General features: G+C 44.8%; 2 protein-coding genes across 5 annotated transcripts; both read right to left on the bottom strand.

Moving 5' to 3' along the window:
• Positions 1-828: 828 nt before the first annotated feature.
• On the bottom strand, positions 829-6923 carry dlat (dihydrolipoamide S-acetyltransferase (E2 component of pyruvate dehydrogenase complex)). The gene is made up of 14 exons (XM_086131665.1): positions 6502-6923; positions 6061-6162; positions 5867-5991; positions 5595-5748; positions 5215-5341; positions 4937-5118; positions 4120-4297; positions 3983-4047; positions 3344-3448; positions 3104-3211; positions 2894-3012; positions 2242-2404; positions 1984-2120; positions 829-1668 (listed from the first exon to the last, which is right to left on the bottom strand). The coding sequence occupies exons 1-14, from the start codon at positions 6760-6762 to the stop codon at positions 1539-1541; spliced, it is 1956 nt and encodes a 651-aa protein (XP_085987791.1). The 5' UTR covers positions 6763-6923; the 3' UTR covers positions 829-1538.
• A 464-nt stretch (positions 6924-7387) lies between these two features.
• On the bottom strand, positions 7388-15560 carry LOC147193872 (dixin-like). 4 transcript variants are annotated; one of them, XM_086131875.1, is made up of 21 exons: positions 15258-15560; positions 14448-14577; positions 14082-14207; positions 13711-13942; positions 13118-13219; positions 12859-12953; positions 12681-12784; positions 11891-11974; positions 11566-11619; positions 11417-11467; positions 11211-11315; positions 11068-11121; positions 10795-10863; positions 10614-10685; positions 10468-10542; positions 9612-9758; positions 9323-9380; positions 9137-9233; positions 8942-9050; positions 8770-8849; positions 7388-8677 (listed from the first exon to the last, which is right to left on the bottom strand). In XM_086131875.1, exons 1-21 carry the CDS (start codon positions 15318-15320, stop codon positions 8668-8670), a joined length of 1917 nt encoding a protein of 638 aa, XP_085988001.1. In that variant the 5' UTR covers positions 15321-15560; the 3' UTR covers positions 7388-8667. The 4 variants fall into 4 exon arrangements, with proteins under 4 accessions (XP_085988001.1, XP_085988002.1, XP_085988000.1 ...); XM_086131876.1 differs by having other exon boundaries at positions 10795-10866; positions 12859-12947; positions 15258-15559; XM_086131874.1 differs by having other exon boundaries at positions 10795-10866; positions 15258-15558.
• Positions 15561-15708: the final 148 nt, after the last annotated feature.

The following is a 15708-nucleotide window of genomic DNA, read 5'->3' as shown; positions in this document are numbered from 1 at the left end:
CCCCCCATGTGCCCAAAAAGAAAACTAGGCATGCATGATTAATGTATCGAGCAACGCGGCCTCACCTCACCTCTCATTGTCAGCTTGGTGGGGAAAACAAAAGCGGCATTATGATTAACGCTGGCCATTATCAGGCAACACGATGAGGATATGGCCGCACGAATAAGTTGGTTCTACTTCACTGTGAGTCAGGCCGTGTGAAATGCCACAACAATCGGCACATGGATAGCAAGTCAGAACATCTTGTGTTTGAAGTTGGTAGGACAAATTATTTTTCAATGCACGTCAGCACACACCTGAACCATTTAAATTGCTACTAATAAAGTGCAGCTGTCTCCTGACATTTTTATAGTCATACAAGCACAAACTGTGATGGTTACTTCAGCATGTCAGTGGTTTTCATCAAGAATCAAAAAGATGTAACTGTTTTTAAAATATGTCTTTACAGAGCAAGACTATCAGTTTTGCATTTTTCAGTACAACTAATTTGTATTTCGCTTACTTTTTGATTAAGTTTTTCTTCATTTGTAAAGACGTTTTGTTAGATTCGATTAATTTATATTTTTAAATGCTTGATTTTAGTTTAATATATGCAGTATTTTTCAAGCGCAAGATAAAAAAAGGGGTCACCAAGTCATGGGCGATGAAGTAAACTACAATTCTGAAATGACTGTTTGACCTTCGTCTTCCACATGGACGCGAAGAAATCCTGAAACGATCTTAAAATTACACCCAAAAGCTCATGTATGATAGATAACGTGGATCTCATTGGCTGTACCCGCTGCTGTTTTCTGTCAGGCCTTCGTGAAATGAAATTCTGAACACGCATTTGATATCGCTCCGTTTATTTCAAACAAACATCCGGCGGCAGCTTTGTGCGTTTCAGCTGTGTGAAGGACAGAAGATTTGACTGTGACGCTAGAAAATGAAGATGGAGCAGACAGAGAGTGAGCGAGAGGGAGAGGAACTGTTTAGTACTTCTTCAGGGGGAAAAAATATATATTAGTCGGGGGGCTGTACAGATAAAGGAGTCCAATATACATTACCGTAGAATGTACATACTGTAGCACTTAACACTTCTCTCAATCTTTTAGCCTGCAAACATGGCGCAGACACACGTCCTGTTTGCCTTTATCACATTCACACCACACGATCAAATCATTGGGACTAAATATGATCTCCGATTGGACATAATAGTGTAACGTGTCCCTTTGCACAACATGATACCTTAAGTGTTTTCGTGGGCAGACTCCAAGTGCGCTAGGATGAATTACAACTACCGGTACATTTCTCTTATGACATGGGCATTTAATAAATAGAGAGACCGAGAGAGCGAGAGAGCGAGAGAGCGAGAGAGAGAGAGAGAGAGAGAGAGAGAGAGAGAGAGATGGAAGCGGAGTGAATTCTGCCCCTGCCTTCTTCAGGGTAACAGGAAGTGACCTGCCGACATGCCAGCCAATCGCAGGAGGATCCAGAGTGATCGGATCGCTTTGGCGGGGGGGCGTACGCGTAATTGGCGGCGGTTCGCCACAGTCCGCTCACAAGAGCATGGTGATGGGCTTCTCCAGGAACTTGCGGAACTCGGCCAGCCACTGGGCACCCACCGCGCCGTCCACAACCCGGTGGTCGCAGCTCAGCGTCACAGACATCACGCTGGCCACGTCGAAACTAAAAAACACAACGGACGCCTTCGTGACACCGTTTGGCTTTCAAGTCGAATCCATTTTTGTTTCTTCACGAATATCGGATTTTAATACATTTCCCACCCATTGCCTAAAGGAGGCACAAATAATTAAATTATTCAAATTATTATCCAATTTTTTTCTATTTTATCCACCCATCTGGGATATGTTTCAATTCTCCTGATACCAAACAAGCCTTAAAACTTGCATCAACTTTCAGAGAAATACTAGAAATACGTTTTTTTTCCCTTCACAGTGAAGGTAAGTGTTTCCTCTTGGGGAAAAAGAACTTGACACGTACCCTCTCTCGTTGTCGGCGGGCATGAGTCGCTTTTCAGAGCCTCCCACGGCTAGGATGCAAGACTGCGGAGGGTTGATGATGGCTGAGAAGTTCTTGACGCCAAACATTCCCAAATTGGAGATGGTGAACGTGCCTCCCTGGTGGTGGTTATTGTGTGGGTGTGGGTGTGTGTGCGTGTGTGTGGGGCGGGGGAGAGAAGTAACAGAGGAACTCAGATTCCAGATTCTTCTTCCACAATTTCCACCAGTAGACTCGTACCTGGAACTCATGCGGCTGCAGTTTGCCATCCCGTGCTTTGGTGGCGAGGGCCGACACGTCGGCGCTGATGGCGGCGAGTCCTTTGGTGTGCGCGTTGAACACGATGGGCGTGATGAGACCATTGGCCGTGCTCACTGCCACGCTCACGTCCACCACGTGGTTCCTAAGAGAAAGCAACAATGAACCTACATAAACATGATTCTTTCAAGGTTTGTCCATACAATGTATTTTTTGTTTTGTTTTGTTATGTGGCCTTCTTAAAGTCATATTTTGACTCCTTTTTTTTTTTTTTTGCCTTAAATATCTCCTCAGCTGGCCACCTTACATTCTTAGTTCAACCGATCAATCATTTCTAACCCTGGAATGAAACGAACAATAAACATCAGTACTAGGTTCCATTTTTTATGTTTTCTGAAAAAAATCCCAAAAACAATTACGTGTGTGTGCAGAAATTGAAGCTGTAAACCAAGTTTAGTTCATATTGCGTTTGCCAGAATTTTAACATGGCCACATCAGAGAAGATTTTGTTTACGAATGAAACTTTACCTCAATTATAAGATTGGCAAAATACTGTACATATATATATCTATATATATACACTAGTAGTCCGTTACTAATGATGTTTCATGTGAGCCGTGTTGAAGCTACTCACTGGCGGATGACCGTATCCATCCAGGAGGAGTTGCACTCTGGCACCTTGAGGCAGGCCAGCGCACTGGCCTTGATGAGAAAGTCGTTCACGCTGAGCTTGAGACTTCTGGCTCTCACCTCCTTCGCAGCACAGGTCACACACATTGTTTGAAAGTGATCTAGTCGTTCATTCTCTACTCCGGCGATTGTCAATTCTCAAATCGCCAAATACCTCATTGAGTTCTTTCCTAAGCTCCAGCACTTGGTCCATGTTGACATCTACAGAGAGGTAATAGTGAGGGATGGTTTGCTTGGACTGCATCAGCCTCTGAGCGATGACCTGCAGAGGAGGAAAAAAAAAAAAAAAAAAAGCATGAAGACAAAGAAGTGAAAACATGGCTGACAAGAAAACAACCTGGCCCAATCTAATGTGCAGCGGTGGCCGCAGCAGGTTAGGCGCGTTTGCTCTCACCTTGCGTATATTGCTGATAGGGATGTCTGTGAAAGTGCCGGCCGGCGCGGCAGGAACGGCGGCAGGCGCCGGAACGGCTGCAGCCGCGGTCGGAGCTGGAGCAGCCTGCCAAAAGGGAAATACTTTTCATTTGATCAAAATTCATGAGGCTCCATTAGACTGATGTGGGTCCAATATTCTGCCGACTAAATCCGTTTTGTCTTTGGTTCCGCTTAAGTGGGGATGTATATCATGCAGGCTACATTTATGGCAGTTCAGTTACAATGGCATGGATGATGTTATTTTAGTTTTTTAAAAAACCAAAAACAAAACAAGCTTTCTGATTAAATTTCTACTGCAGCCTGTTTTGGAAAAAAGTCGGACCAAATTCAATTGCATCCTTTGTCAATTCCTTCGCTATTCCTCTTCTTTGTATTTCCAGCAAAGATTCTTCTGAAAAATACATGAATCACATCCACCCTGCTGAGACAATATTATTGCATCAATCGGCATAATAGTTAGTTTGACGTTATCACTTTCATGGGTGACAAAATGATGTCAAAGTATTGCGTGATTGCATAACCTTTCCATTGATATCATAAAGTACTTTGTGCTGCACGACGATCAATCGAAAACTTGTCTGACTCAAGTGCAACTTACTGGTGCCTTTGCAGGAACAAAACCGTCAACGTCTTTCCTGGTAATGCGTCCATCAGGACCGGAACCTGCGGAAGCAGCGTATATTTTACCGTGACATTTCTGCGAAGGCCCGTTTTTTGTCCCGATTGTCGACTCACCGGTGATCTGCGCCAGGTCAAAGCCTTTCTCTGCAGCGAGTTTCTTTGCAAGCGGGCTGGCGAACACGCGCCCCTTCCTGGGCGCTGTGGCTGCGGGGGTCAAAGAGGGCGCTGCTGCGGCGGCGGCGGCGGCGGCTGCAGGGGCCTGCGTTGGTGGCGCGGCGACCGGTACTGCTGCCTACGTGAAGAAGGCATTCGGGGTTAACATCGGCAGAGGTTTTAGGGCGTATTTCTACAGCGCCACCTTGACTTTTGAATGCCCCGGCTGATGGATAGATTTGGAGACCATTTGAGAATTGTGAGTAAAACGGGAGATTCAACTTCCGCCACTAGATGGCAGTAGCAAACCAAAAGGTGAACAGAAAGTAAGTGTTGAGAAGCAGAAGAAGATGAGCTGTGTATGCCACCGGCTTGGCAAAGCAGTAGCATTATGTACTATACTGAAGAATTTTTAAAAAGTAATATTAAAAAGAAAAAAACCGAATGAATAGAATATTGCCTTATTTAGCCTGTTCACACTTACAAAAATAAATCTGGGAATTACAGGCAGAACATTTGATTGTTGAAGAATGCTTTGTATTTGATTTCAAACACACTTTATTTCATTTGTTGTGAGTGTGCCAGTGATGCCTTTGATGTTGACACACAAAGACCAAAGAACACCATGAGCAGCGAGGGCGTTGCAATATCAATATAGTGTGCATACTGTATTTTTCTATGAAACAATTTTTCCATTTATTATTTGAGTTACGAACCTGGTCAAGGAAACAATTCAACAAAGTCAAGCTACCGCTGCATTTGCGTGCGAGTGTCTTACCGGTGCTGGAGCAGGAGGAGGTGTTGACATTTCTGCAATGCCTGTTTCGACATAGTCCTTGAAGGCAGCGATGTCGCTCTCCTTCTCGACAATGATGCAGAGCGGCATTCCTAACGGCACATCACGCGTCCCCTCGGACACCATGATTTTGGCCAGATAGCCCTCCTCCTGCACCTCGAAACCTCAACGTGACACAAAGGTTGACACAGTGAGTACAGGTTGGCTGGAAACAAAACAACCATTTCCGCAGCGGCGTGTCAAAGGACGTTCGGGTTTACCAATGGTTGCCTTGTCCGTCTCGATCTCAGCCAGCAGATCTCCCTCGCTTAGCTTCTCGCCCACTTTCTTCTCCCAGCGCTGCACCGTGCCCATCGTCATGGTGGGCGAGAGGGCGGGAAGTGTGATCTGAAGCACACAATGATAATGTTGACTAATTACGGACATATTGAGGGGAAAAAAATGTATATTCTAATGGCTTTTATACGAATCGCTCTCTGTGGTGCCGGCCCATGCATCGAGTGGGGAATCAAAGCCAGGTTGGACATTTCAGTCACATCTTAGTTTCAACTCCATTGTGGTGGCGTATCGAGATTAAGTCATTATACCCGTTCACCGTATTGATCGCCAACGGCATTTCGGGTCACTTCAAGAGGCCCACCTTCAAGTGTGTTGGGTAGGAGCTGCCCGGCGCAGCAGGTGGTGCACTTGCAGCTGCAGCTGGAGGAGGCGGAGAAGGAGCGCTGGGGGCTGATGACGAACCAGTTGTAAGCGAGTCCAACGTAACGTCCTTAAATGCTGGGATGAGGTCTGGACTACAAGGCGGACAGTAAAAAGTAGTGTTAAGTTTACTTTTTTTTTTTTTGGGTGGGGGGGATTGGAATGACCTCCCAGATTATCAACGGCAGGGAGGAAAATTGTAGTTGTGTTTACCTGTCAACGGTGATGCAAATTACTGATCCGATGTCTACATCTCTGGTCCCTTCAGGAACAAGGATTTTGGCAAGATAGCACTCTTCCAACATCTCAAATCCCACCGTGGCCTTGTCTGTCTCCACCTACAAAAAGACAACACTATTCATTTCTTTCTACACATTCATACACACATATGACAACAGTCCCCTGACCTCTGCTATGAGGTCTCCCTCGCTGATTTTATCTCCCTCCTTCTTTTCCCAGCGCGCGATGGTTCCAGTCTGCATGGTGGGCGAGAGTGCGGGCAGCTCCACCTGTTTGACATTGACAAGCAGCATACCACTTTTTTTGACATGATCAAAAATATCTACTCAAAAAATACCGGGTGATTGACAGCAGCATTCTATGTGGTTTATTAACTCAGGGTGGCTATTTATTAAGTGGACGGTGTCAACGTTGTCTATTGCAGTCAAATACACTGATTATCAAAATGCAATAGCACAATATACCTAGATGTGCAGGTCACATTTTAAGTTTAAGACGTGTAATGTAATAAACTGCGAGCTAAGTTCCCTCCTATGTCTCCGTGCTAGCGACGGAGGTCATGCTAAATGAAGTGGGTGCTAAAGCAACCGGAAACCCGGTGAAGGTACCTTCTGGTGCGGCGGCAGGCTGTAGAAACGTTCGCTCCGACAGCTAGCAGTCAGCTGGGGACACCGCAGCAGCGCTCCACCGCGACTGAGGTTCACGGTGGAGCATAGAGCTCGCGAGCCAACTACACGGTGCATCCGCCTTGCACAGCCGGCTCCAGATAAGCAACGTGAGCTGAGGGCAGAGGCGGCAGGCCCAGCTGGGAGGGCACGGGGACGAGGGAGCCGGGAAGACGGCCTGAGCCGCAGGATTAGACGAAGCATGTCGGAGCAGTTGAATAATTACACGGAGCTATGGTTGATATAATTACTTTACACGTGCATGAGGAAAAAACTCTAAAAACCCTTCCGGTGCCACTCCTCACTTTCGAATGACCTCCTCTGGCCCAAAACACATCCGTTTACGGCTCTCGATCCGCACTGCCGTATCCCGGCTAAATGTGTCGTAAAAACTGTTGCAACGTAAAATAAACTCCGCTTACAGTACTATGAAACCTAGGGTGCCAGAAATGAATGAATAAATGAATGGATATTCATTCCATAGAAATCGGTCATATAAAAGTGTATGTAGTGTTATTCTGTCATCGTAATAGTAGGAGTAACAGTCTCCAGTTTTCACCTCTTTCCACAATTTTCCATCCATCCCACTCAGTTCTATTCACAACATTCAGGACATGCTGGTCACTATTTTCCAGCTTCCAAACGTTTTCACAGAATTCCGTGTATTCATCCGCCAAAAACACAATTTCAGTAACTCAGATGTCTCTCCCTTGGGAGAGGATTCTGATTGCGCACATTTTTCCTTCAACATCTATCCTCATCCTGCAGGTTCGAGGTACTGTACTACTACAGACGCTAAAAATAAATAAATAAATAAATAGACAATATATCTTTTTATATGCCAGGTTTTATTTTTCAATACACATTGAAAAAGACAATTCTCTTATTTTGAAGTGGCAATTCTTCATATGTCGAATTAAAAAATATATACAAACTGTACATTTTGCAGACTGTTGTGGCATTCAGACGAATACGTTAGATTGACGCATATTTCAGTTGGCTTGTTGAAAAAGGAAACACAATTGCAAATGCTAAGCGTGAGCGGAACTGGAAGGGGTCTGGCACCACCCTAACATGGAAGCTGAGCACACACATATACACTCCATCCATTCCGAACCGCTTGATTCTCACTAGGGTCGCGGGGGGCGCTGGAGCCTATCCCAGCCGTCTTCGGGCAGTAGGCGGGGGACACCCTGAATCAGTTGCCAGCCAATCGCAGGGCACACAGGGACGAACAACCATCCACGCCCACACTCACACCTAGGGACAATTTAGAGCGTCCAATCAACCTGCCATGCATGTTTTTGGAATGTGGGAGGAAACCGGAGCACCCGGAGAAAACCCACGCAGGCCCGGGGAGAACATGCAAACTCCACACAGGGAGGCCGGAGCTGGAATCGAACCCGGTACCTCCGCACTGTGAAGCCGACGTGCTAACCACTGGACTACCGGGCCGCCCCATATACACTCATACAATAAATAAAAGTATAAAGTAGTTCCTTAGTTAGGTCCTACATGCGTTCAATGTCAAATTTATATCCCAGCATCATTATTGAGGAGTTCAAGCATTCAAATACTAGTCATCATCCCAAAAATATGGGAAATTTAAAAAAATACTTTTTCTTTTTTTTTAACTAAACAGTATGTAAACAGTGCTATTCATCTGCACTTCTAATGCACATGAGTTACAACATGCATTCAACAGCTATTCACAGAAGCGGTACCACTCCCAAAAGAATGTCCCATTAACTCCTGCGGTTGATAACACTGAAGATTTAAAACGACAGCCGTGTTGCAGGCTCAAAGACAAAATGCATTTAAACTGGCCATAGTTGCTGGAAAGACTACAGTGCTGAAACAATGAATGAATGTAAAGAGATTCCAAGCACTTGTAATTACCAAATATTACGTTTCTGAGCTTTCTTAGTCAAGGCCTGGCAATATCAAACATGTGGTAGCAAGGCACTGAGCTCTATGAGATCATCAACATTTACACTACAGTGAGTCCAGCATAAAAGCCCAAATCTCTGACCGCTGAGGTCTTGCGTTTATAAAAAGTTGCACCTCAAATCGTCTCGTTGAAGGTTCCAGTTTTGTGTCTGTCTACACCTAAGAAGGTCTAAAAATATAAAAACAAAACACACAGACATCTCAGCAAAGGCAGTGAATAAAAATTTGAGAATATTAGGAAAGCCATATTGATGTTGTTACCTGGCTTCACTATGGTCTTCCTCCACCCAGGCCACAATTTTGCCTTCCCAGCCAGGCACGATGGCTCCATCGAAGAAAACCTGTTCTCACACACACACACAAACGTACAGTACTCGATGAACAGCACTGGATTTTACATACACAGTTATACAAAGTCTTCTATTTGACTTACCTCTTCTTTCACAGTACCGAATTCAGGGTCCAACGCCTTAAAGTGGTACCTGTAGTTCCCCTCTTGATCAACAGCTGCCTTCACATCCTTGAGAGTCACCTCTCCCAACCTGTAAAGAAAAAAAAAGTCCCCTGTCATAACACTCGCCTGGAAAATGTCTATTTCATATGCGCAAATATATCGACATCAAACCACCTTTTGGGGATGTTGATCATAAAAGGTGTGGGGGATCTTCCTGTGAAGTACAGGATCTTAGTAGAAGATGTGGAGGTGCTACTGGACTGACAAACCTCTGCAATGAAAGAAATCAGAAACAGAGCAAAGACTAAAAATGCATCGTATGCATGATCGTGTTCCACAGAGGACGACTACTCTACTTACTTGGCCAAGAGTCGCAGTCACTGTTCTGGCCTCTGCGTCCGGGGGATTTCCCTCGAACCTGCAGTATGAGGATACACGTTGAAGGAAAGATGTGCGCACTCAGAATCCTCTTCCAAAGGAAGAAATGTCGCAGTAAGAGGATGCACACTAAGTATTAATTTTTCAATTTCTGCCACATAGCAATCTTTCAAAATACAAGTGTGGTAAAAGTGTTCAGAAAATCCACAGTATTGAATTCAAAAGTAGCTTTTCTTTGGATCAGGTCGAAGCCGTGAAAATACACTCGTACCCTGTGCGTATGTACGGCATGAAGTCTGTCGATGAGTGACACAATGCCCTGCTCCAGGGTGTCCAGTGTGTGGTGCTGCGGGTCGTGGACTCTCAAGTCTTTCCTCAAACTTCGAATTGCATCTCTGAGCAGCTGAACCTCCTCTGCCTGCAAATAAGGCACAACCACACACACACATTAGCAGAGATGGGCGCTTTACCTTCTTTGATCATCGTCCCTCCGTCTTTATTCATATAATCATCGTCCTCCGTCCCCGTCCATCACAATACAAAAATAGCTACTGTGATCAAATAAAATCCTAATCATGAAAAAGGAACTTTTAGAAATTCTAGCCGTCCGCATGGTGGGCGGGTACTGAGATACATACAACACAGCCGGCTTTCATAACCGGGCTGGATTGATCGTGAGTGAAATCGGTGTCCGTGGGCACTTTGTTATGTTCTCTGACCATACACTAGGTGGCAGTGCTGCAATAAAAATACTGTTTGAGATACAATAGCACGTTAAGAAAATAAGAGTGTATGGCTACACTCTGGCCTTGTTATTTTGCCTCCCAAACACCACATACGTAACCCGGTTAGGGACGATTAAAGGGACGGACGAAAACCCAAATCCGTCCTTGCTTTATCGGTCCTTTTTCAAAAAATTCTCATCCTCCGTCCCAAAAATGGTCGCCCGTTCCAAGGACGGAATGCCCATCTCTGCACATTAGACGTGAAGCAATTCAAGATTCAATGCAAGAGCTTAGAACGTGTCATAAGCAAATCAAAGACAGCAGGAGGTAAAATACGAGCAAAAGGCCTTCTAGCTATCATCTCCGTAACAACAGAAAGTGGGAAATGGCAAAAGCACTTACACTTGATATGGAGGAAGCAGGATTTCCAGAGTAGTAATAGCCATTGTTTTCAGTGCATGGGGAAATCTGCGAAATCTCAAAGTTTATCGTCAATTACGTGTCTGATGTTCAGAATTTGGTAGTCGCGTAATTAAAATCAATATTACCTGCTGTAGCTCTCTATTTGTTACTTGCTGCCTCGTGCTGTTTTCATGGTCCAGCTCTTTTTGCAACTCACTCTGGCAATAAATAAATAAACACATAAATAAATAAATCAAATCCATACAAACACAACCCAGCAGAGGCCTTGGGGGACAAAATGCAGCTTCTTGCGCGTGACAGCTGTACCTGCTGCTTTTGGCTTTCTTCAAGTTTTTGTTTGAGCTGTTGCAGAAGTCTGTCCTTCTGCCCAACTTCCTTCTTCAGTAACGAGGAAGAAAAGCAAAAGGAAGAAAAGATAGTTCAGTCAAGCCAACTCCAAAAAAAAAAAAAAAAAAACACCCAAAAAAAAACGTGAAAGACTTGAATCTAGCAATGCAGTGCATACTGTAAGAAATATTCACTGAAAACAAAGAAGGGCTTTTTTGTCATGCCGAGGTGTTAAGTTACAGTACTGTACACCTTGCAGTCACTCCACAGTCGGGTACATTCCTCCAGCTTCCATTGTAGCTCGGTCTAGGGGGAAAAATAGCATCCTACACTCACAATCACAAATGACATCGAACACGTGATTGACGATGTTTGTCTCAAATTGTATTCCTTACCTTCTGATTGTTAAAGTCGTCGTTAGCCATGCTGGCTCGGAGTAGCTCTTGCTTCAGCTGGAGGATGGACGCCTCCTGAGTGCAGAGACGCCGCTGCTGGGCCTCCTGGAATTTCCATCAACCAAAATAACCTTTATTTGACCCGGCGCTAATCACTGATCATGCAACGACATCATAGGTTGTGTTAAATTATGCATGCGTCTTGCCTTGATTCCTTGGAGGTTTCTCATCTCTTGCTTACAGCTCAACAGTTCCCTCTAAACCAGCGAGTTAATTATTAATAAGTCTGACATCGCTTGTTGAATTTAATCCGGTGTCTAATATTTTGCTTGAAAAGAAAAAAAAAAAAAAGTACCTTCAGCTCCCGAGACTCCTCCATACTCTGATCCAAACGGCTGCGGATGACTACCTGGAAAGAGAGCGACAACAACGGAGGAATGGGACAATGTAACAGAAACTGACACCCGTGACCCCTCCACCCCCGCCCAGCGTGCGCGCACACACCGCTACAAAGTCACACACACATAGGCAGACAGTGTGGCCCAGAGGAAGAAACGTGAGCTGTGTGGAGCACAAAGAGAGACGAGAGGGAGGCGGCCAACAGAAAATAAAGTTGCAAGGAGTCAAAACTAAAACAAATGAAATGAAGCAAAAAAAAAGAAAAAGAAAATGCTGTGTACCAGCTGCTGCTCGGGATGACCTTCGTCCAAACTGAAAGATAGATCTTGCTCATCCTCCGGCAGAGAGCCTTTCAGAAGCAGGGCCTTAGAAAAAAAAAGACACCTTTGGACATCAGAACTAGTAATAGTGATGGGAAGTATTCGACATCGGTGATTCTGAAAGTGTGGTGTGACGACCGCTAAAGTGGCATGCTGGCAGCCTCTAGTGGTAATCAATGCCTAAGAACAGTTCAGTTGTGTTTAAATTCAATACATTTTCATTCATCCATTTTCATTTTCCGAACCGCTTGATCCTCACTAGGGTCGCGGGGGGTGCTGGAGCCTATCCCAGCCATCTTCGGGCGGTAGGCGGGGGACACCCTGAATCAGTTGCCAGCCAATCGCAGGGCACACAGAGACGAACAACTATCCACGCCCACACTCACACCTAGGGACAAGTTAGAGCGTCCAATCAACCTGCCATGCATGTTTTTGGAATGTGGGAGGAAACCGGAGCACCCGGAGAAAACCCACGCAGGCCCGGGGAGAACATGCAAACTCCACACAGGGAGGGCGGAGCTGGAATCGAACCCGGTACCTCTGCACTGTGAAGCCGACGTGCTAACCACTGGACTACCGGGCCGCCCACATTTTTTTTTTTAAATTTTTTTTTTTTTCATTTTCATTCAATATTTTTTAAAAATGTTTTGTTTTAATTATTATTTTAGATTTTAAAAAACAACAACTTTTAATGGACACTTAACATCTGTCAACAAAAAAGTCCAACACAAACTCTCACCGCTTTGCCTACCTGCAAAGCCGACACCATTTTACGCGTCTCCTCAACCTCCTTCTCCAAAGTTTCACTGATGGAATCTTCCCAGGTTGCCTCCGCTCCGCCAACAGACGTCTCGACTTCGGGCGCATAAGGAGACGCGGCAATTATTGACGACGCACAAATCGCCGACTCCCGAGATGCGGCGCTTTACCTCGGTGCTCTATTTGTGCGCGGTCTTCCTCCTGGCGGTCTGCTTGCGTGCTGGGTGGAGATCTGGGAGATGGTAACGGACTCGCGGAGCTGAGACTCGAAGAAAAATAAAAAGATGAACTTTTAACTGTGCCACGGGAGATTAAAAACATTAATTTGCACAGAAAACTGCAGGAACTTCAGCGGAGGGGATGTTTATGATGAATGTTTGCTCCATTTGAATTTCAACATTCGATCTGTTGGTATCGATTTTTAATTACCTGTTGGTCTGCACATCGTCCTGCTCGTCTGGGGTTCCTCTCTCATACTGTTTCACCAGTGCACGTACACACACGCTCTTGTCCACATCTGACCTCCAGCAGCTGAAAGGTGAGCCACAGAAGAGACATTTGAAGTCATTGACAATGACCGGCCACAACTTTTAGGTACGGCTGGAGAATCAAATGTGACCTGATAAGAGGCGCTATATGAACCAAGATTATCTAAATTGTGAGGCAGACATGCTAACCACTTTGCTGGCAAGAACTGCGTGATAAAGATCAATCGATTGAGGGGATAAGGGTATCGAAGCTCTGCGGGCTAAGAAACAGAAACTGAGAGAATCTTGAGATCAAATGCAGCGGGATTGAAGATGGATTTGGAATGGATTTAAAGAGAGGTACGATTAGTGGCAATTCATACGTATCGCTGGAATGAATGAATGAAGTACTTGTCCCAAGTATCAACGTTCGTTATTTGACTTACGAAGCATATTTTGCTTCAAAAATATAGCGGAACTCCAACTTGGACCACTTTGAGAGGGTTTGACTTTGGCGGTTCCACTTTCGATAGCTTTTTATACATAATTGAGTACCTGTGGATGCGTGACGCGCTGGCAGGCAGTGAGGCGTCATATCGGGCCGATGCTAGAGTAGCAGCAGCACCTTGTGCAAGTGCCACAGTGGACAGCGGGTTGTGGCACGGCGCGGCTGATGTTGAACCTTTCCCACTTCCTGAAGCAAGCCTGGGATTGGCTGACGGCTTGAAATGAGCGGCCAGCGCCAGAATAATCCTCATCACAGATTTCAAGTTGCCTTCAACAATGTCTGCAGAGAGAAACCGTGTGACCCATGAATGAAAACAGGCAGAGCGTCTATAAGTAACACATTTAACTTTGCCTCAAATAATTCGAACTCAAATGAGAACTATTTTGAATCGATCGAAAATGCCGATGAAATGACATACCTCTGGCTGAGATGTGAGGCATGCGTATATGCCTGGAGGAGATGAATTGTAGCACTTGCTCCACATTCTTCCTGCTTTCTTCTTTGCTTTGGGGAGTTAAATAAACACCCTCAAGCACTTCCCCGGCTGTCATAAAGATAATGTAGGAAACAACAGGATCAGGAACTTTGCACACATCTGTGATTACTACTGCAACCACCAGAGGGTTAAATTAATAGCTCTCTGACAGTGTCATGAACAACGTTGACAATGTTGGATATTTAATGAGCAAATTCAATCATTTGATAGGCAGCGTCATTATACGGGCCACTTCCGAATGAACCACACATATTTAAGAACATATTATGCAGACGTGCATTTATTTACCAACTATCTCGATGAGCTGTACGAGAACCAATCCATCCTGCAGATCCCTCCTGAGGTCAGTGATGGGCTTCAGGCCAGATTTCTTCTTGAGCTGAGCGTTCACCCAGGAGATGTAGGTGGCCAGTTGTTGCTGGATTCAACAGGGGGGAAAAAAAAACCCCCCCCAAAAAAAACACGCCCACATCGCGGTTTAGTTCATGTCGAAAAGATAAAAAGTATATTCCTAACTGGACACACAAGGCAGGAAAAAAAGCTAAGCAAACGGCCTCCTTTGTTTATCATGCCGGGACAAAGGGGTGTGGGCGGGGGGCTGCGGGGTCAGCCATCTGTAGCAAAACCCCAAATCAATTTAAAAAAAAACAAAAGCATTAACATAGAACATTTTCCTGTTGTACAGTTGTGTTAAATGTCACGCTTCAGTAGAGCATCCCATTTTTTACGGAGCACGTCCAATCACGTGACCACCGTTGTCTGGGATACACAACCCACCCATTAACAACACTTTACAATTTTACTAATATGCAGTTCACTTTTTAGCCTTAATCGTGTACAGTACATTTATTAGTCGTGGTAAACTTAACTTTTGATTAAGCGAAAATGTGACGTAGGTTTTTGTACAAAACTGACTTGTTCCGGAACAATACAGAAATAGGTTAAACATTCGGGTTAGCATTTTCTTTCACTTTCCAAGAACACCCCGCGTATAAATTCACATCACATATGCTTCATTCTGTCAAAACAACAGAATTACTCATGCAATTGTAGTTTTACTCAAGCTAAACCCCGAAACAGGAACCAGACTACCGTTACCTCGTTAAAGCCTCCGTGCAGCACCTCATCAAGCAAACTTCCCCGAGAAAGTGAGGCGATCATCTTTTTACTCGAAAATCCATTGAAGCCAGCTAAAGAGCCGACTAGCTCCTGAAGTAGACTCTCGTGGTTACGGACGAGCCATAAGAACAGGCTAACTAAATAGTGCGGTTAGCGGTAGCCCTCCAAATGTCAAACATCGTTTGATGGACGGGAGGAAACCAACGCCGTTCGTCAAGTTAGGTACCCGACGTCAAGTACGGAGCACACACACACGACTGTTTCTGGTTCCTGCTGTCAAAATAAAATAAAATGGCGACCACTGAACAAGAAAAATAAGTACTAAGTGCTACGGCATAATAGCACAACATTTTGTGATCAAAGGCCATATTTGCTTTTTATAATGGACGATAATGTTAAAAACAAATGTATCCCAAAAAATGGCAATTAA

Source organism: Hippocampus guttulatus, chromosome 15 (genome assembly GCF_054856545.1).
Source record: "Hippocampus guttulatus isolate MCC_2025c chromosome 15, RoL_Hgut_1.0, whole genome shotgun sequence".
Classification (NCBI taxonomy): Eukaryota; Metazoa; Chordata; class Actinopteri; order Syngnathiformes; family Syngnathidae; genus Hippocampus; species Hippocampus guttulatus.
This window is presented reverse-complemented; position numbering and strand designations above follow the sequence as displayed.